General features: G+C 38.5%; 1 protein-coding gene across 1 annotated transcript in view; it reads left to right on the top strand.

The window, feature by feature from the left end:
* Positions 1–5,343: 5,343 nt before the first annotated feature.
* LOC128638188 (T-cell surface glycoprotein CD3 epsilon chain) overlaps positions 5,344–22,291 on the top strand; it is a 35,236-nt gene continuing 18,288 nt past the window's right edge. Inside the window, exons 1-2 of the mRNA XM_053690051.1 lie at positions 5,344–5,706; positions 14,303–14,326. Of these exons, the coding sequence (XP_053546026.1) occupies positions 5,658–5,706; positions 14,303–14,326 (73 nt within the window). The 5' untranslated portion in view covers positions 5,344–5,657. The remainder of the gene's footprint in view (positions 5,707–14,302; positions 14,327–22,291) is intronic.

Below are 22,291 nucleotides of genomic sequence, written 5' to 3'. Positions count from 1 at the left end.
AATAGACGGCAAAGATATTCTCAGGGTAACCAGACACCCCAGGTATATAATGCTCCCCAAAGTATTAATGCTGAACAAGCTGAACCCCAGGGGCAACCACGCCAGAATAGAAATAGCGGCCCTGATTCTGAAGGAACCCAATGGTCCAGGAATCATTATTATGGGGCACCAGGAGATAGGCCCAGGGGTAGAGGTAACTTGTACAATCAGGTAGATATGCTGTTTACCCAGTTAAATCGGTTGAGCGAACAAATCGCTAATATGAGTCAAAAATCTACGGCTCAGCAACCGAACAATACTTTTTTAGGGGTACAGCCAGTGGTCAGCAGTGGACCACAGGCACAGTCATAAATACTGCAGTATCACCTAAAGGAGAGGGGAGAGATATACAAAATGTAGTAATAAATATCAATGATGCTAATCATGTTCTCTCCCCACAGACTGGAAACGGACAATTTAGCTGTGATGACAGGCAACCTCATCCGAGAAAAAACTAACAAACCTCTTCCTTTGCAGCACTCTCTTAACCTTGTTTCCACAGATGCAGTATGCAAGAATCCAGCTGGTCCTGTCATAGAGGAGACCGGTAGGTATGAAGCTTCTTCTGCATCGGAAAGTATGGCAAACTCAGGTAACACGTGGCGAAGCCCACAAATGTATGATAACGCCAACTTTATGTGTGAAATGTGCGGCAATGGACATAGTGCCATTTGCACGCCTACATCTCAGACCGCTGCAACTATGCATGCTATCTCGGGTCCATCTGTCCAAATGTATGACCTCTCAAGGCCAGATTGGACAATTGTAACAACAGATGCCAGCCTTCTAGGTTGGGGTGCAGTCTGGAACTCCCTGAAGGCTCAGGGATCGTGGACTCAGGAGGAGACACTCCTTCTAATAAATATTCTGGAACTGAGAGCGATATTCAATGCTCTTCAGGCTTGGCCTCAGTTAGCAACTCTGAGGTACATCAGATTTCAGTCGGACAACATCACGACTGTGGCTTACATCAACCATCAAGGGGGAACAGGAAGTTCCCTAGCGATGTTAGAAGTCTCAAAGATAATTCGCTGGGCAGAGTCTCACTCTTGCCACCTATCAGCTATCCATATCCCAGGTGTAGAGAACTGGGAGGCGGATTTTTTAAGTCGTCAAACTTTTCATTCGGGAGAGTGGGAACTCCATCCGGAGGTGTTTGCACAATTGATTCATCGTTGGGGCAAACCAGAACTGGATCGCATGGCGTCTCGCCAGAATGCCAAGCTTCCTTGTTACGGATCCAGGTTCAGGGATCCCAAAGCGACGCTAATAGATGCTCTAGCAGCGCCCTGGTCTTTCAACCTGGCTTATGTGTTTCCACCGTTTCCTCTGCTCCCTCGACTGATTGCCAAGGGAGAGAGCATCAGTGATTTTGATAGTGCCTGCGTGGCCATGCAGGACCTGGTATGCAGATCTGGTGGACATGTCATCCTTTCCACCATGGACTCTGCCTCTGAGACAGGACCTTCTACTTTAGGGTCCTTTCAACCATCCAAATCTAATTTCTCTGAGACTGACTGCCTGGAGATTGAACGCTTGATTTTATCAAAGCGTGGCTTCTCCGAGTCAGTCATTGATACCTTAATACAGGCACGAAAGCCTGTCACCAGGAAAATTTACCCTAAAATATGGCATACATATCTTTATTGGTGTGAATCCAAGGGTTACTAATGGAGTAAGGTCAGGATTCCCAGGATATTATCTTTTCTCCAAGATGGTTTGGAAAAAGGATTGTCAGCTAGTTCCTTAAAAGGACAGATTTCTGCTCTGTCTATTCTTTTACACAAGCGTCTGGCAGATGTTCCAGACGTTCAGGCATTTTGTCAGGCTTTGGTTAGAATCAAGCCTGTGTTTAAACCTGTTGCTCCCCCATGGAGCTTAAATTTGGTTCTTTAGGTTCTTCTAGGAGTTCCGTTTGAACCTCTTCATTCCATAGATATCAAACTTTTATCTTGGAAAGTTCTGTTTTTGGTGGCTATTTCCTCGGCTCGTACAGTCTCCGAGTTATCTGCTTTACAATGTGATTCTCCTCATCTGATCTTCCATACGGATAAGGTAGTCCTGCGTACCAAACCTGGGTTTTTACCTAAGGTGGTATCTAACAAGAATATCAATCAAGAGATTGTTGTTCCATTCTTGTGTTCTAATCCTTCTTCAAAGAAGGAACGTCTATTACACAATCTGGACGTGGTTCGTGCTTTAAAGTTTTACTTACAAGCTACTAAAGATTTTCGTCAAACATCTGCTTTGTTTGTTGTCTACTCTGGACAGAGGAGAGGTCAAAAGGCTTCGGCAACCTCTCTTTCTTTTTGGCTAAGAAGCATAATCCGCTTAGCCTATGAGACTGCTGGCCAGCAGCCTCCTGAAAGGATTACAGCTCATTCTACTAGAGCTGTGGCTTCCACTTGGGCCTTTAAAAATGAGGAGCGACTTGGTCTTCACTTCAAACTTTTTCAAAATTCTACAAATTTGATACTTTTGCTTCTTCGGAGGCTATTTTTGGGAGAAAGGTTTTTCAGGCAGTGGTACCTTCCGTTTAAGTACCTGCCTTGTCCCTCCCTTCATCCGTGTACTTTAGCTTTGGTATTGGTATCCCACAAGTAATGGATGATCCGTGGACTGGATACACCTTACAAGAGAAAACACAATTTATGCTTACCTGATAAATGTATTTCTCTTGTGGTGTATCCAGTCCACGGCCCGCCCTGTCATTTTAAGGCAGGTAATTTTTTCATTTAAACTACAGTCACCACTGCACCCTATGGTTTCTCCTTTCTCTGCGTGTTTTCGGTCGAATGACTGGATCTGGCAGTTAGGGGAGGAGCTATATAACAGCTCTGCTGTGGGTGTCCTCTTGCAACTTCCTGTTGGGAATGAGAATATCCCACAAGTAATGGATGATCCGTGGACTGGATACACCACAAGAGAAATAAATTTATCAGGTAAGCATAAATTGTGTTTTTTTGCCTTTGTCTAATATTTGAACCACGTTACTGAAAAAGACTGGTAGTATTAGTACAGTGATTTTAAGTTATTTTTTGCTAAATTGTATTCTGGGAGTAAGTTGTTAGTCTGGGTTCTTCCTTAGGATTTCCCATAAATAAAATCCTAAGTGGTGGTAGCAGCTTAGAGATAGTTTTAGTTTAGTTTGGGTAGCAGTGAATGGGGAATTTGGGCATTTTTCTAAGTCTAGGACAGACTAGAGAGTGTTGTTAACCCTTGCACTCACTGAACTAAGTCACAGGCTTGTCTGTGACAGATTTGTGAAAGTAGAAAGTGTCTGTTAACCCTTTCTGGACCAAACAAGTAACTGGGGCAGGGTTGGTTCACCCTGGTCGTCACAGGCGTAAAGATGAAAAGGACCACCACGGAGGGCCACAACCATGAACAAAGAAGAGGATCACCACCGGAGTCAAGTTAGGTGAGTAGAAACTTTGGAGTCCAGTGTTTTTTTTCCTTTGGGCAATAGAGCTATGTTCACTTTAGGGCACTTCCCTACCAAATGCCCTTCTAAGGGCAATGCCCAACCAAATCCCCTTTTCAGGGCAATATTTTTAGAAGTTTTTTTAGGATATTCCAAATGTTTTTTGTTATTTTTTTCTCTAAAACTTAGGGTTTTTTAGGATAGGGGTTTTTTGTTTTTGGTTTTAAACAGGTTTTTTTTGGGCACAATAGCTATGTTCACATTAGGGCAATGCCCAACCAAATGCCCTTTTCAGGGACATTTTTAGAGTTGTTTTTTTTAGATAGGCTTTTTTTGGATGTGGTTGGGGGGTTACTTTTATTGTAGAATGGGGTTGCTATAGTAACTTATAGTATAGTATTTTTTTTATTTTGGGGTGTTTATCTTTTTTTTTTTTTTTTTAAAGGGGAACTTTTAGTAAAGGTGGGGGGGTTAGGTGTTAAGTAGAAATAGTGTAGGAGTAGTTTGTGTTGGGGGGCTGTGGCGGTGTAGGGATTAATAAGATAGGGGGTGTTTACATTGGGGCAGAATAGGGATTAATAGGCTAGGAAGTTTATTGCGGTGAGCTATTGGCGGTTTAGGGGTTAATGGGTTAGGAAGTTTATTGCAGCAGGCTGTTGGCGGTTTAGGGGTAAGTAGTGTAGGGTTAGTTTGTGGTGGTGCATTATTTTAGTTTAGGGATACATAGGTATATTTACTAGGTTGTGAGCTATGTATTTAAAAAGGATCCTTTACTTTACATCAGCATATGCTGGAATATTTTGCCAGCATCTCCACCCATTGCGATGTATAAAATATATATCGCTGCCTTGCAGCACTTTCAATCATAGGGGCCTCAGTGACTGTCTTGAGATCTAAATAACCTTATTAAATTCTATAGTTATTTTCCTGTGGCTTACTTTTTTAATTTTACAATAATTTGTGGCAGTAATTCAGGGTTTACCAAATCCAGGGAGCCACTGGCGCCTTAAAATTAGGCCCTGGTGCCCTGGTTTAAAGTCTCCAAGACACCTATGGGTGCCCGCCACTTCCCCTATATAAATATTGCATAGTTATAGGCAAAAAAAAATTAAATCTTCACTAGCTGATAACAGCTACTACTTTATTGGTAGAAAGGGACACGCCTCTGCAAACCTTGGTTTATTCAGGACAGGAACATGAGTTAAAAAAAAAAAAAAATTAAATCCCCGTTTTTTAGATGAACCAGAGAAAAATAAAATTGACTAAACTATCTCTTAAAATTAAAAGTGCACAATTGTGCTTAGACTGAGTCCCATTGAAAAAGAACTGTTTATGTTGTGCATGCAGGTGGGTGTGCATTAAAATAACAAAAAGGTTCAGAAATAAAATGCTGTATAGAACATTTTTTTATTGCACTATTTCTTGCTTATTATTGTGTTTTTAACCACTGCAAAGGGGTCAAACGCATATTTAAAACCAGCTCCTGAGCAGCAATGCACCACTGGGAACCAGCTGAACTCATCTGGTGAGCAAATAACAAGATTATTATTATTATTATTATCATTTATTTGTATAGCGCCGCCAAATTCCGTAGCGCTGGATGCATATGTGTGTAGCCGCCGATCACTACCAAACTCACAGTGAGGCATTGCTGCTCCTGAGGCTAACTTGATATACTTTTCAACAAAGGAGAGCAAAAAAAAAAGGAAGCAAATTTGATAAAATAAATCGTTTGAAAAGTCTCTTAAAACTGAATGTTCTATCTGAATTATGAAACTTTCGTGTATAGGTATCAGTATGTATGCCAGGATGTGGTTTATTTGTGTGGATTGAGCACATTTTCAGCTCTGTTCTCTGAAGTAAACTATTGATAAATAAAGAGCAAAGCAAGGCACAGATATAGAGGAAAGTCAGCAGTGTACAGGTAGTTGTACCTTTCACTGGACAAACAAACCAGACTAGGGCCATTTTTCTGCTTTGGGAGCCACATGAGCTCCTTGTGCACGTATGATTATTGACATCACTTGTCTGAAAAAAAAGCTAACAGAGTTACAGAGGAAACACAGGAGGGGAGACATCAGACACAGCTAGCAAACGGAAGCAGAGACAAACTAGAGACGGTGAGGAGAAGGGTGCAGAACCGCAACATAAAGAGAACAAAATACACTTAGTAAAAAGTCAGTGAAGGTGGAGAATGGATCCCCCAATCCTGCCGTGTGTCCTGTACCTCATGCTGTATATGGGTGAGTAAAGGGCATGGGTGTCAGGGATTATAACTTACAATGTGACCCTATTATTACTAGACAATACTTTCAAACAATAATTGTTTCTGATAGAGCTCTTCTTGTGGGGGTTATTTATTTTATTTGGCCCTTCAGAATAGTCCATTCACTTACGCTGTACCGTTTCTGGGAGATAATACTTCTTTTTTTTAAACATTCAGTTGTAGGGGTGGAAGGGGATAAATATCCTATTGTAGTATTTTATATTGGATTCTTATATATTGTCAGAATCCAACAAAGCATATACCACATTTTTTGCCCATCTGGTTAAAAGACGCCATCTTAATACAAACTTTCGCTGCCATATTTGTTTTTGTTAAAGGGACAGTATACACTCATTTTCATATAACTGCATGTAATAGACACTACTATAAAGAATAAGATGCACAGATACTGATATAAAAATCCAGTATAAAACTGTTTAAAAACTTACTTAGAAGCTGTCAGTTTGGCTCTGTTGAAAAGGCAGCTGGAAAGCCCACTGCGAGTGGCAAATAAGACACTCCCCCCTCCCCCTTCTTTTGCATATGAAAAGACCCTTTATACAAACAGGAGCAAGCTGAAGAAGGTAGCTGACAGTATTCACATAAAACTTTGGGGCTTGGTTAGGAGTCTGAAAATCAGAGCAATGTTATTTAAAAATATGCAAAACTATACATTTATTTTTAAAAAAAACCTTTATGGGCTATATAAATAGATCATCTACAAACATTTATGCAAAGAAAAAATGAGTGTATAATGTCCATTTAAGCACTGGTGTAAAAGCAGGAGGAACAATAACATGTTTAATTTTCTCTGTCTATTTTATGACCTTTTAGATATCTTTGTGCCTTATTGGTTCATGTACAGGTATACCCCGCTCATACAGCGGGTTAGGGACCGGAGCCCCGCTGTAAAGTGAAAACCGCTTTAAAGTGAAACAAGGCAGTTTTAGCTTTCTTTTCAGTGTTTAAAATCTTAAAAACATGTTTGAACTAACATTAGGGGTGCAATAGTGCTACGTTTAGTTTAACACTAGCACAGCAAGTATTCAATTAGTATTCGATAAATACTGTACCTGTAAAATAGTGACAATTACTGTAGTAAAATTTGCCAGACTATAATACTGAGACAAAGATTGCACTGTAATGCTGTAAACAGAGTGAACTAAGCATAACAAAATGGTGTCAGTCACTTTTCTCGCAATCTCACAATGATTTACAGCACTGTTTCAAAATGCTTGGAAGTTGAACTTCAGCTCCACAAAGCGCTGTATTAGCGAATCGCTGTAAAGTGAAGCGCTGTAAAGTGAGGTTTACCTGTATTATAATATGGTTTTTTATGTATTTGATCCAGCGTAAAAAAACTATGGTTAATCATTTTACAACCTGTGACAAAGAGGGTTAATACAAACATTTATCATTTGCAACAAATTTACTTTTTTTTTTTAAACATATCACAATCATTTAGAAAAACGTATCTAAGGATATTCCACAGGGGATAACCGCTAAAGTCTATAGACATTTTTGTAGATAAATCATTTTAGAAGTTAAGTTCCTGTTAAAAAGTTTATCACATTATTTTATTTATAGTAAAGAGAAATATGATTCTAAATAAGGGGCTCCATAGTTATTGAAAATAAATAAATAAATAAAACGGCATTTTTACATTAAATGTGCAACCGTCCGGCTTTAGAAACTTTACACTTGTCAAGAGAGGATGGAAATGGAAATGCAGGAATGGAGCCTAAGCTATCGTCAAATATTATCCAGCATATTCTGGACAGTGACACATTCTAAAGATTGAACACCCTTATTATTATTATTATTATTATGATTATTGTTATTATCAAATATTTGTATAACATCCTCCAATTTAAGATCATGCGGCCTATTTATCAAGCTCCGAGCTTGATGCTCCGTGTTTCTGGTGAGCCTTCAGGCTCACCAGAAACATAACCTGTCCGCCTACTCTGAGGCCGTGGACAGACCGCCAGAAATCAACCCGATCGAATACGATCGGGTTGATTGACACCCCCTGCTAGCGGCCAAATCTGCAGGGGGCAGCGTTGCACCAGCAGTTCACCAGAATGCTGGTGCAATGATAAATGCCAAGACTGTATGCTGTTGGCATTTATCGATGTGCAGCGGACATGATCTGCAATATCAGATCATGTCCGCTCGCACAATAATAAATAGGCCCCCATGACTCACACGCCTAACAATGTATTGATCTTTTTTCTTTCTTCTGTTGTCCAGCCACTCACGCGAAGCGCTCAAAGATCTAAACTGCTCTGGTGAGATGATCTAATAAGTACCGTGAGGTCCCTCAAAGACTTTTAAAAAGGCATTTTGTTTGAGAGTTTATCTCTCTATGCAGAGTTGAGGATGTGGAGGAGAGACACCTACATTGCAAAGTCATTTTTAAAACAGCCCCCAAAGATTTTGCGAGATTTCTCTCCATGCCGGCGATTTTTTGATCATCGGGCCCCAAGTGAGACTCATGTACAACCACACAATCCGTAAACAAGGAAATAAGTCTACTAAGGTACCCAGATACATTTTTTTTATGACACAAACTAGTATATTTGTTTTAGGGATTAAAATCTAGATTGATATATTCAGCATGTACCAACATGTCAAGAAGAGAAAAATTTAAATTGTAGTCAACAAGTTCCATCAGTATTTATAATCATTTGAATAAATCCGAGTAGCGTATACAGACAAAATACATTAACAGTTACTAATTTCCTATTTACCTTTTAACTAAGAATCTGATTATAATCAAATTTTACAGTGAGACATTCTCTTTAGCATAAGTGTGATAATAATATAACATGGTTTGTCCCAATATTAGTGACTGAGGACAAAAAACTTTGTACACCCCGTAGTAAACAATATAATAGGATAATATAGTTAGACATGATATATATATAATGGGGTATAGCGGGTATTATATTTATTTTTTATTTATTTTCTATTTCACAGTCACTGCTGCCTTCCAGTTTATTCTCCAGTGACTTATTCTTTGCCCTGGAGTCCACTTTCTTAGCCAGTCCAGAGGTAATATCGGAGTAATTCATAGGAACATACGTTTACAAGTTCAGCGGAAAGCACAGGAGGCAACAGTGACTTCAGTACTTTTACAAGGAAAAATACAGGAGTTTTTAAAGAGGTGCATACTTGCTTAAAGGGCCAGGAAATGTTATATTTTTGCACACATATAAAACTCTTTATTTAGTAAATGTTAACCATATAATCATAATCCAGACTACTTTTTAATCAAAACACATACTAGTAAAAGCAACATCCCGACACAAGCCTGTAATCTTCCATCTCCACCCCTGTCACCCCCTCTGCTATTCTCTGCATCTTTCGCACAGCAACAAAAAATGAAGTTTGTTCTTTACTGTCTTCCTCATGCCTCACTACCTGCCTAAAAAAGGACAAAGGGTGGTTTAAAGGACAGCAAAGTAGTATGCACAAAAACCTTGTTTTAGATCAATTAGAATTGTAAGGTATAATACAAGGTATTATGCCCCAGGGTGTATGCAAAAAGGAGAGACAATTATTGCATAATCGTAAGGAGAGCATACAACTAAAAAAAGGTTTGCTAACCCCTAGGTTAAAGGGTTAATAATTACTGTCCTTTGTAAATATCAGCAGGGATAATGTATTGTTATTTAATAAAACAGATTCACACTATGGCCTCTAGTTATTAACGTGTCTACTTTACCTGCCTTCGCAGGTCCAATACGCCCGCCTAAGCTCGCCTACCATCGCCGCCGCTAACCTGAAAAATTTCGCCTAAGTTATCAAAAAATCTGTCAAAAAGCCGCGCACCAAGTACGGGGCGATGAGCAGCGGACTGTGAGAGTTATCACTCATCCGATCTCGCTGCTCTTCGGCTTTTTAACAGCTTTATTGACAAGCTGTCACTAAACACTTACACTAACTATACTGTTCTACCCCCTATACCGGCACCCCCGGAGCCCACCGCAACTAAAATAAAGTTATTAACCCCTAAACCGCCGCTCCTAGACCCCGCCGCAACTCTTATAAATGTATTAACCCCCAAACCTCCGCTCCCGGACCCCGCCGCAACCTATCTTAAACTTATTAACCCCTAATCTGCCCCCCCTACACCATTGCCACCTATAATAAATTTATTAACCCCTATCCTGCAGATCCCGGACCTCGCCGCAACTAAATAAATAGTTTAACCCCTAAACCGCCGTTCCCGGACCCCGCCGCATCCTATCTTAAACTTATTAACCCCTAATCTGCCCCCCCTACACGTCGCCACCTATAATAAATTTATTAACCCTTATCCTGCCCCCCTACACCGCCGCCACTGTAATAAATTTATTAACCCCTAAACCTAAGTCTAACACTAACCCTAACACCTCCCTAACTTAAATATTAATTAAATAAATCTAAATAATATTTATCTTATTAATCCTATTTAAAACTAAATACTTACCTTTAAAATAAAGCCTAAGATAGCTACAATATAAATAATAATTATATTGTAGCTATCTTAGGATTTATTTTTATTTTACAGACAACTTTCAATTTATTTTAACTAGGTACAATAGCTATTAAATAGTTATTAACTATTTAATAGCTACCTAGTTAAAATAAAGAGAAATTAACCTGTAAAATAAAAACTAGCCTAAGTTACAATTACACCTAACACTACACTATACTTTAATAAATTATTCCTATTTAAAACTAAATACTTACCTGTAAAATAAACCCTAAGATAGCTAAAATGTAATTAATAATTACATTGTAGCTATTGTAGGATTTATATTTACTTTACAGGTAACTTTGTATTTATTTTAGCTAGTTAGAATAGTTATTAAATAGTTATTAACTATTTAATAACTACCTAGCTAAAAGAAATACAAAATTACCTGTAAAATAAATCCTAACCTTAGTTACAATTAAACCTAACATTACACTATCATTAAATTAGTTAAATAAATGAGCTACAAATAACTACAATTAAATTCAATTAAATAAACTAACTAAAGTACAAAAAATAAAAAAGCTAAGTTACAAAAAATAAAAAAAATAAGTTACAAACATTTAAAAAATATTACAACAATTTTAAGCTACTTACACCTAATCTAAGCCCTCTAATAAAATAACAAAGCCCCACAAAAATTCCCTACCCTATTCTACATTAAAAAGTTACCAGCTCTATTACCTTACCAGCCCTTAAAAGGGCCTTTTGCGGGGCATGCCCCAAAGAATTCAGCTCTTTTGCCTGTAAAAAAAATACAACCCCCCAACATTAAAACCCACCACCCACATACCCCTAATCTAACCCAAACCCCCCTTAAATAAACCTAACACTACCCCCCTGAAGATCATCCTACCTTGAGCCGTCTTCAGCCAGCCGACCACCGATGGAACCGAAGAAGAGATCCAGAGCGGCAGAAGTCATCATCCAAGGGGCACTGAAGAAGTTTTCCATCCGATTGAAGTCAACATCCAGGCAGCGCTGAAGAGTTCTTCCATCCGATTGAAGTCTTCATCCAAGCGGCGTCTTCAATCTTCATCCATGCGGAGCAGAGCCATCTTCAGACGAGCCGACGCGGAGCCATCCTCTTCTTCCCGACGACTAACAATGAATGAAGGTTCCTTTAAGGGACGTCATCCAAGATGGTGTCCCTTCAATTCCGATTGGCTGATAGGATTCTATCAGCCAATCGGAATTAAGGTAGGAAAAATCTGATTGGCTGGTTGTATTTTTTTTTACATGCAAAAGAGCTGAATTCTTTGGGGCATGCCCCGCAAAAGGCCCTTTTAAGGACTGGTAAGGTAATAGAGCTGGTAACTTTTTAATGTAGAATAGGGTAGGGAATTTTTTTTATTTTGGGGGGCTTTGTTATTTTATTAGGGGGCTTAGATTAGGTGTAAGTAGCTTAAAATTGTTGTAATATTTTTGAAATGTTTGTAACTTATTTTTTTTATTTTTTGTAACTTAGCTTTTTTTGTACTTTAGTTAGTTTATTTAATTGAATTTAATTGTAGTTATTTGTAGCTCATTTATTTAACTAATTTAATGATATTGTAGTGTTAGGTTTAATTGTAACTTAGGTTAGGATTTATTTTACAGGTAATTTTGTATTTCTTTTAGCTAGGTAGTTATTAAATAGTTAATAACTATTTAATAACTATTCTGACTAGCTAAAATAAATACAAAGTTACCTGTAAAATAAATATAAATCCTAAAATAGCTACAATGTAATTATTAATTACATTGCAGCTATCTTAGGGTTTATTTTACAGGTAAGTATTTAGTTTTAAATAGGATTAATTTATTAAAGTATAGTGTAATGTTAGGTGTAATTGTAACTTAGGCTAGTTTTTATTTTACAGGTTAATTTCTCTTTATTTTAACTAGGTAGCTATTAAATAGTTAATAACTATTTAATAGCTATTGTACCTAGTTAAAATAAATTGAAAGTTGCCTGTAAAATAAAAATAAATCCTAAAATAGCTACAATATAATTATTATTTATATTGTAGCTATATTAGGGTTTATTTTAAAGGTATTTAGTTTTAAATAGGATTCATTTAGTTAATAAGAGTTATAATATTTAGATTTATTTAATTGATATTTAAGTTAGGGGGGTGTTAGGGTTAGTGTTTAGGGGTTAATAATTTTATTACAGTGGCGGCGGTGTAGGGGGGGCAGGATAGGGGTTAATAAATTTATTATAGGTGGCGGCGGTGTAGGGGGTCAGATTAGGGGTTAATAAGTTTAATATAGGTGGCGGCGGGGTCCGGGAGCGGCGGTTTAGGGGTTAATACATATATTATAGTTGCCGCGGGGACCAGGAGCGGTGGTTTAGGGGTTAATATATTTATTATAGTGGCGGTGGGCTCCGGGAGCGGCGGTTTAGGGGTTAATCAGTTTATTAGAGTGGCGGTGGGCTCCAGGAGCGGCGGTTTAGGGGGTAATACATTTATTTAGTTGCGGCGGTGTAGGGGGGACAGATTAGGGGTGTTTAGACTCGGGGTACATGTTAGGGTGTTAGGTGTAGACAGCTCCCATACGAATCAATGGGATATCTGGCAGCAGCGAACATGAACTTTCGCTATGGTCAGACTCCCATTGATTCCTATGGGATCAGGCGGCGGTTTGAAAACCAGGTACGCTGGGCCGGAAAAGTTCCGAGCGTACCTGCTAGTTTTTTGATAACTAGCAAAAGTAGTCAGATTGTGCCAAACTTGTGTGCGGAACATCTGGAGTGACGTAAGAATCGATCTGTGTCGGACTGAGTCCGGCGGATCGAAGCTTATGTCACTAGATTCTACTTTTGCCGGTGTGTAGGGCTTGATAACTAAGGCGAATCAGCCTCGTCACAAATACGCTGCGGAATTCCAGCGTATTTGAGGTTGACGGCTTGATAACTAGGGGCCTATATCTTAATGGAACACAAAACCATTTATACCAGCAACGTGATTTAAAACACTTAAGCCTGAGTAACCACCAAAATTACTGCTATATCTATGTAATATATTAACTAAGTACTTCAGCAGGCAGAAGGTAAAGACTAAATCCCTTCAATCCGGGAGTTATTTTAATTTAAACTGATACAAAAAGTGACTGCACTGCTGAATGTAAACAAAAATAGTAGCGATATAGGTAAAGGGATCAGGCAAGCTTTTTAAAACAGGAGAGACAAGGCTTCTCCAAGTGACCCCTGACGCACATTTCACAAGATTGTTCCCTCAGAGGGGGTGCGGGCCGCCGCTGTTTCAAATTATTTAACTGTATACAGATCCCTCCTCTAGTATCCAAACATGCCGTGATTGGCCAGAGAGTCTAGTCATTCAGAGTTGTCAGTGAGCAATTGTATATAAGGGGGCGGTATCGAATGAGTCATCACATATGGGCCAATCATACCTCAGTGACGTATCCAAGTCTGGTATGACTGGATGATCATTGTTTACATACCGCATATAATACATCAATGGTATTCAGTTGCTACAATTAAATTGTCCTGTATCCTTTGTGCATTAACACATTCTGAATTTTTAGCCCGTCAGTGAGCAGTTACATATATGGAGGCGGTATCCTGTTAGTCACCGTGTATAGGCCAATCCTGACTAAATGATATATCCAAATTATACGTAGTATGTAAACTACGATCACTTAGCAACATTAGATTTGGATATATCATTTAGTCAGGATTGGCCCATACACAGTGAATCTATCCAAAAACAAATGTTAATTATGAGTCGCCGTAAGCAGATTTCAATATCTTGTGTAAGACCTGAGTATGCTGGTAATGTATTATAATGTATGTCAATTAATGTACTTTGTGTTCTCTAGACAAGTTGTATTCCACCATCCAGGGACAGCTGGATTGGATAGTGAGAAATAATAAAAATAAATTAAAGAATGTCATGAATTGCAAGCTCATAAGCCAAGCCCCATATTTGTTATGTACCAATGTATTAATGTGTACGGTTGGATGTTCTGTGTTCTTGTAGTTTAGCTATTTAGCTCCTAGGTTCTAGACTCTGTTCTAAAGAAACTCTGTCTTTTGTTACAGGTTCGGTGTCTATGGAAGAAGATGGTGAGAAGAACTCCCAAAATGTCACCTGCCCTGTTCCTTTCCTATTTTGTTCCACTTCTCTACTTCACAACAGAATTTGTTTTATTCACATCTATATGTTTGTCTACTGTTTGTCTTTTGACTAAATTCTCTAAAGCTTTCATGTTAAAGTGACATCATACTCTAAAATATTTCCCCCTTTACTGTGTTCCCAATGGTCCTTTTTACCTAATATTTTGTACTTAATTGTTTGTATCTTTATTTGTTATTTTGATATTTGAAATAGCTGCTTTTGCCTGTAGAAACCGCTACCTATATTGAAAACAGACATGTCCTCTGTAGAAAAGCTATGTAAACATGAGTCAATAGAACTCATTTATCTCCCAGTGGGGCTGGAGAAAGAGAGATGTTTGCATCTGAAATAGATGGTTGTGCTCATTGACACCCCCCCCCCCCCACACACACACATAATTAGCATTCAATACCTAACTATCAGGCTGTGTGTTTAGACATAAATAACATTAACAGATCTGCTTTCCCTGCAGATCCTTGAGAACAACGATGATGGTTTTAGAGAGCAAACTCATCTATTTAAAATAAAAACAAAGGAACAATTCCACATGCATTTAATACTCTGCAGTAGGTATAACAAGTCATCTGGAAGACATTAAAGGGCAACACATTTTATAGTATGGTGTCCCTTTAAATAAGATTGTCCAAAAAGAGCCAACAATACTGCTACAACCCTTACAGGAGTATATAAAGGAACATGTAACTCTAGCTCATTAAAGGGACAGTATACACTCATTTTCATATAACTGCATGTAATAGACACTACTATAAAGAATAAGATGCACAGATACTGATATAAAAATCCAGTATAAAACTGTTTAAAAACTTACTTAGAAGCTGTCAGTTTAGCTCTGTTGAAAAGGTAGTTGGAAAGCCCACTGCAAGTGGGAAATAAGACCCTCCCCCTTCTTTTGCATATGAAAAGACCCTTTACACAAACAGGAGCAAGCTGGAGAAGGTAGCTGACGGTATTCAAATAAAACTTTGGGGCTTGGTTAGGAGTCTGAAAATCAGAGCAATGTTCTTTAAAAATAAGCAAAACTATACATTTAAAAAAAAACAAAAAACTTTATGGGCTTTATAAATAGATCATCTACAAAACATTTATGCAAAGAAAAAATGAGTGTATAATGGCCCTTTAAGGGGTCTTCCCTGCATAATGTGAAGGAGACACCAAAACAAAACAATATAGTATTTAAAGTGCAAAGGATTATAAGTTTTACAGATCACTATTGTATAATATGCTACGTAATTTGGGTCTTGCTGTGTTAGTGAGCAGATTGTATAGGTTTTATCACAGTTCTGTATAGCTCTCCCCTTTCTCTCTTAACTAGATTTATTTAAGCTTGTTGGAACTGCGAGCTTCAGGTGAGAGATCTAGCAATTCCCTCATGGGATGCAAATAAAAATATGTTTTATTGCAAAATCTCAGAATCTCTTGAAGGTGTGTTTTGTAAAACAGTGCATAAGATATTCAGTTTATACGTCATATTTTGTATAAAATTCAAAGTTTTATTAGCTTAAAGTGAATGTAAACTTTCACGAATGTGTGCCCAGTTTTTAAAAATACTATTAACAAAAGGGGCCCTTTCATTCATGAAAGTTTACATTTCACCAGTTTTGTTAAAATACTTACCTTTTCTTCTTGCAAGCTGGAGCAGCGATTCCCCCGCTTGTCTCTTCATAAGTCAGCAATGAAGAATCTGGCTTCCTCCAATCACGGCGTGGCCTCAGGCAATGTTTGCTCGGGGGGGGGGAGCCGTGATTGGAGGAAGCCAGATTCGTCATTGCTGACATAAGAAGAGTCGAGCGGCAGGCTGGGGAATTGCTGCTCTGGCTTGCAAGAAGAAAAGGTAAGTATTTTAACAAAACCAGTGAAATGTAAACTTTCATGAATGAAAGTGCCCCTGTTTTTAATAGTATTTTTAAAAACCGCGCACTCATTCTTGAAAGTTTACCTTCACTAATTTTAAAGGGATTTGAAACCTAAAATATTTATTTTGTAATTCAGACAGAGCATAACATTGTAAAAAAAAAAAAGTTTTTCTATTATCAAATTTGCTTTGTTCCTATGGTATTTTGTGTTGAAGAGGTACCTAGGTAGGCGTCTGTAGCACCACAGGGCAGGAAATAGTGCTGCCCTCTAGTGCTCTTGTAAATGGATAACATTCCTGCAAAACTGCTGCCATGTAGTGCTCCAGTATTGGGTTGGCTCCTGAGCATACGTCCCTGCTTTTCAACAAAAGATACCAAGAGAACAAAGACAAATTGATCATAGAAGTAAATAAGAAAGTTGTTTAAAATGCTCTATCTAAATTTTGAAAGAAATAATTTGGCTTCCAAGTCCCTTTAAAGGGATAGAAGGGTAAAAATTGAAATGTGAGTGAATGCATTTCAGTTTTAAAAAGAAGCGTTCTTACAATATACTTCCATTAGCAAAAATGCTTCTAGTAAAAGCTATTGTTTCAGCCACATACGCACGTATGCTAAGTGTGACTAGAGCATCAGAAAGCTAGCGTTAGCGTGTATTGTGTCAGTGAAGATCTTGTGGCATTCAAGCTACTGCTGGCTCTTTAAAAAGGTGTTTGAATGCTTGTGCACATTCTCAGCATATGTGTGTATGACTATGAAAAACAGCAATAACTGTTAGAAGAAGCTTTTTTCCATATGGAATTATATTGCAAAAACTGGGAGTTTCATTTCTTCTGCTGGCTGTGTTTACTTTGACTTTTCAATAGCTGAGACTCCAGAATCATTCAGTATAGGTTGGGATACCACAAGCTAAATCAGCTATTTCAAAGGCCAAAATAGGAGTAAAGGAGATACTTTAAACAATTTGATACACTCCAAATTGGGAACAATTTCAATGGGAGAACATTTTTGGGTGAACTGTCCCTTTAATTATTCAGAGGAGTTTTTATTTAAGTTGTGCTGTTTTAATTTTAAGGGGCATGAAACTCAAAAATTTTCTTTCATGATTTAGGTAGAACATACAATTTTAAACAACTTTCCTGTTTACTTCTATTATCATTTTTTTTATTCTCTTGGTATCATTTGTTGAAGGAGCAGCAAAGCACTACTGGTTTCTAACAGAACACATGGGTGAGCCAGTGATAATCGGTATATATATGCAACCACCAATAAGCAGCTAGAGCCTAGGTTATTTACAGCTCCTGAGCTTTCCTAGATAAACCTTTCAGTAAAGGATAACAAGAGAATGAAGCAAATTAAATAATAGAAGTAAATTGTAAAGTTGTTTAAAGTCAGTTGCTCTGTTTAAATCATGAATGTCTAATTATGACTTTACTGCCCCTTTAATGTTGGTGCATTTCTAATGGAAAACCTTGAAAAACCACCATTTTATGGGCAATTCTTAAAGGGACAGTGCATTTTCTCTAATTTGTTCCCAGTGATCAATTTTACCTGCTGGAGTGTATTAAATTGTTTACAAATAAATCATTACCTTTATTTCAGCACTTGGAATAGCTGATTTTGTCTTTGTTATCCCTGCCTATACTGAACGTTTCTATACTTAAAGGGACATAAAACAAGTTGGGATAGAGACAAAATATAATATGTGCTTTAATTACTTAACCTGCAAACTTGTACTGCAGTGCCTCACCATTAACCCTTTCTTTTTAGTTTCTGAATTGTAAAGCTCCAACTCCCCCCACACATTTCCTTCTATAGCTGTATCTATATATATTATTGTTTTGGTAGAATGCAAAAATGCATAGGGATTATCTGCTGGAGCATGCCTAGAAGCTGGGAACTCAGTTGAAATGCAATGACTGTGTCTAAACACTGATAAGGGGGGGGGTGGAGTTGGCTGCTCCAGGCACCTTAGCTATGTAATTTGTTTTACTTATTTTTGAACATTATTTTAAAATACTTGTCAGCAATTTTTAAACATTTTTTTTATGCAAACTATTTTGAATTAATTTTTTTTTAATTTTAGAATATGCACATATCTCAACCTGTTTTATGTCCCTTTAAAGGGACATTATACACTCATTTTTTATTTGCATAAATGTTTTGTAGATGATCTATTTATATAGCCCATAAAGTTTTTTTTTTTAAAAATGTACAGTTTTGCTTATGTTTAAATAACATTGCTCTGATTTTCAGACTCCTAACCAAGCCCCAAAGTATTATGTGAATACCGTCAGCTACCTTCTCCAGCTTGCTCCTGTTTGTGTAAAGGGTCTTTTCATATGCAAAAGAATGGGGAGGGGGGAAAGTGTCTTATTTCCCACTTGCAGTGGGCTTTCCAGCTACCTTTTCAACAGAGCTAAAATGATTGCTTCTAAGTAAGTTTTTAAACAGTTTTATACTGGATTTTTATATCAGTATCTGTGCATCTTATTCTTTATACTAGTGTCTATTACATGCAGTTATATGAAAATGAGTGTATACTGTCCCTTTAAGTATTAGCTATAGAGAAGCTGTGTAAACATAGCCAGAAAAAGAAATGACACTCCCGGTGGGGGGTTAAGAGAGATAAAATGTTGATTTAAAATTGTTCTCTCTAAGAGCCCGATGATAAAGCTCTTGTGGCTGGCGAGATTATTAATGCCCACCAGTGCTTCTATATAAGGGGTTATGCTGTAAGTAAGTAAAGTGCACAATAAAATTCATATTTTAAACATCATACAAAATGGATAAAAATAAGCAGGAAAAATTGTATTGTTAAGGTTCATCAAACATTGTAACGAAATTCTTCACCAAAAATCTTATTTCTTCTGTTATGTGTGATCAGTCCACGGGTCATCATTACTTCTGGGATATAACTCCTCCCCAACAGGAAATGCAAGAGGATTCACCCAGCAGAGCTGCATATAGCTCCTCCCCTCTACGTCAGTCCCAGTCATTCTCTTGCACCCAACGACTAGATAGGATGTGTGAGAGGACTATGGTGATTATACTTAGTTTTTATGACTTCAATCAAAAGTTTGTTATTTTACAATAGCACCGGAGCGTGTTATTACTTCTCTGGCAGACTTTGAGGAAGAATCTACCAGAGTTTTTTACTATGATTTTAACCGGAGTAGTTAAGATCATATTGCTGTTCTCGGCCATCTGAGGGAGGTAAAAGCTTCAGATCAGGGGACAGCGGGCAGATGAATCTGCATTGAGGTATGTAGCAGTTTTTATTTTCTGAATGGAATTGATGAGAAAATCCTGCTATACCGTTATAATGACATGTATGTATACACTTCAGTATTCTGGGAATGGTATTTCACCGGAACTACTCTGTTAAAGGTCACTAATCCTTTTAATAAGTATTTATCATGTTAAACGTTTTTGCTGGAATGTAGAATCGTTTACATTGCTGAGGTACTGAGTGAATAAATGTTTGGGCATTATTTTCCACTTGGCAGTTGTTTGCTTTAAATTGTGACAGTTTCGTTTCTCTTCACTGCTGTGTGTGAGAGGGAGGGGCCGTTTTTGGCGCTCTTTGCTACGCATCAAAAATTTCCAGTCAGCTACTATTATATTTCCTGCATGATCCAGTTCATCTCTGACAGATTTCAGGGGTCTTCAAACTTCTTTGAAGGGAGGTACATTCTCTCAGCAGAGCTGTGAGAATTTTATATTGACTGTGAATAAAAACGTTACTCTGTAATTTTTATGTCAAATTTACTAATGGGACCAAACCTTTGCTAAAAGTTGTGTTATTTTAAAGTTGATGCTATAACTGTTTTTCAGTTCATTATCTCAACTGTCATTTAATCGTTTAAGTACCTCTTTGAGGCACAGTACGTTTTTGCTAAAAAAGATTATAACCAGGTTGCAAGTTATTGCTAGTGTGTTAAACATGTCTGACTCAGAGGAAGATATCTGTGTCATTTGTTCCAATGCCAAGGTGGAGCCCAATAGAAATTTATGTACTAACTGTATTGATGCTACTTTAAATAAAAGTCAATCTGTACAATGTGAACAAATTTCACCAAACTGCGAGGGGAGAGTTATGCCGACTAACTCGCCTCACGCGGCAGTACCTGCATCTCCCGCCCGGGAGGTGCGTGATATTATGGCGCCTAGTACATCTGGGCGGCCATTACAGATAACATTACATGATATGGCTACTGTTATGACTGAAGTTTTGTCTAAATTACCAGAACTAAGAGGCAAGCGTGATCACTCTGGGGTGAGAACAGAGTGCGCTGACAATACTAGGGCCATGTCTGATACTGCGTCACAGCTTGCAGAGCATGAGGACGGAGAGCTTCATTCTGTGGGTGACGGTTCTGATCCAAACAGATTGGATTCAGATATTTCAAATTTTAAATTTAAATTGGAGAACCTCCGTGTATTACTAGGGGAGGTCTTAGCAGCTCTTAATGATTGTAACACCGTTGCAATACCAGAGAAACTGTGTAGGTTGGATAAATACTTTGCGGTACCGGCGAGTACTGACGTTTTTCCTATACCTAAGAGATTAACTGAAATTGTTACTAAGGAGTGGGATAGACCCGGTGTGCCGTTCTCACCCCCTCCAATATTTAGAAAGATGTTTCCAATAGACGCCACCACTCGGGACTTATGGCAAACGGTCCCTAAGGTGGAGGGAGCAGTTTCTACTTTAGCTAAGCGTACCACTATCCCGGTGGAGGATAGCTGTGCTTTTTCAGATCCAATGGATAAAAAATTAGAGGGTTACCTTAAGAAAATGTTTGTTCAACAAGGTTTTATATTGCAACCCCTTGCATGTATCGCGCCGATTACGGCTGCGGCAGCATTTTGGATTGAGTCTCTGGAAGAGAACCTTAGTTCATCTACGCTAGACGACATTATGGACAGGCTTAGAGTCCTTAAACTAGCTAATTCATTCATTTCGGAGGCCGTAGTACATTTAACCAAACTTACGGCTAAGAACTCAGGATTCGCCATACAGGCACGTAGGGCGCTGTGGCTAAAATCCTGGTCAGCTGATGTTACTTCTAAGTCCAAATTACTTAATATACCTTTCAAGGGGCAGTCTTTATTTGGGCCCGGTTTGAAAGAAATTATCGCTGACATTACAGGAGGTAAGGGCCACGCCCTACCTCAAGACAAAGCCAAAGCTAAGGCTAGACAGTCTAATTTTCGTCCCTTTCGGAATTTCAAAACAGGAGCAGCATCAACCTCCACTGCACCAAAACAGGAAGGAGCTGTTGCTCGTTACAGGCAAGGCTGGAAGCCTAACCAGTCCTGGAACAAGGGCAAACAGGCCAGGAAACCTGCTGCTGCCCCAAAGACAGCATGAACCGAGAGCCCCCGATCCGGGACCGGATCTAGTAGGGGGCAGACTTTCTCTCTTCGCCCAGGCCTGGGCAAGAGATGTTCAGGATCCCTGGGCGCTAGAGATCATATCTCAGGGATACCTTCTAGACTTCAAATTATCTCCCCCAAGAGGGAGATTTCATCTGTCAAGGTTGTCAACAAACCAGATAAAGAAAGAAGCGTTTCTACGCTGTGTACAAGATCTGTTATTAATGGGAGTGATCCATCCGGTTCCGCGGTCGGAACAAGGACAAGGGTTCTACTCAAACCTGTTTGTGGTTCCCAAAAAAGAGGGAACTTTCAGGCCAATCTTAGATTTAAAGATTCTAAACAAATTCCTAAGAGTTCCATCGTTCAAAATGGAAACTATTCGGACAATCTTGCCCATGATCCAAAAGGGTCAGTACATGACCACAGTGGATTTAAAAGATGCTTACCTTCACATACCGATCCACAAAGATCATCACCGGTATCTACGGTTTGCCTTCCTAGACAGGCACTACCAGTTTGTAGCTCTTCCATTCGGATTGGCTACGGCCCCAAGGATCTTCACAAAGATTCTAGGGGCCCTTCTGGCGGTACTAAGACCACGAGGGATTTCGGTAGCTCCGTACCTAGACGACATTCTAATACAAGCTTCAAGCTTTC

Source organism: Bombina bombina, chromosome 8, assembly GCF_027579735.1.
Source record: "Bombina bombina isolate aBomBom1 chromosome 8, aBomBom1.pri, whole genome shotgun sequence".
NCBI lineage: Eukaryota > Metazoa > Chordata > Amphibia > Anura > Bombinatoridae > Bombina > Bombina bombina.
The sequence above is the reverse complement of the archived record's forward strand: the minus strand, read 5'-3'. Positions and strand labels throughout refer to the sequence as shown.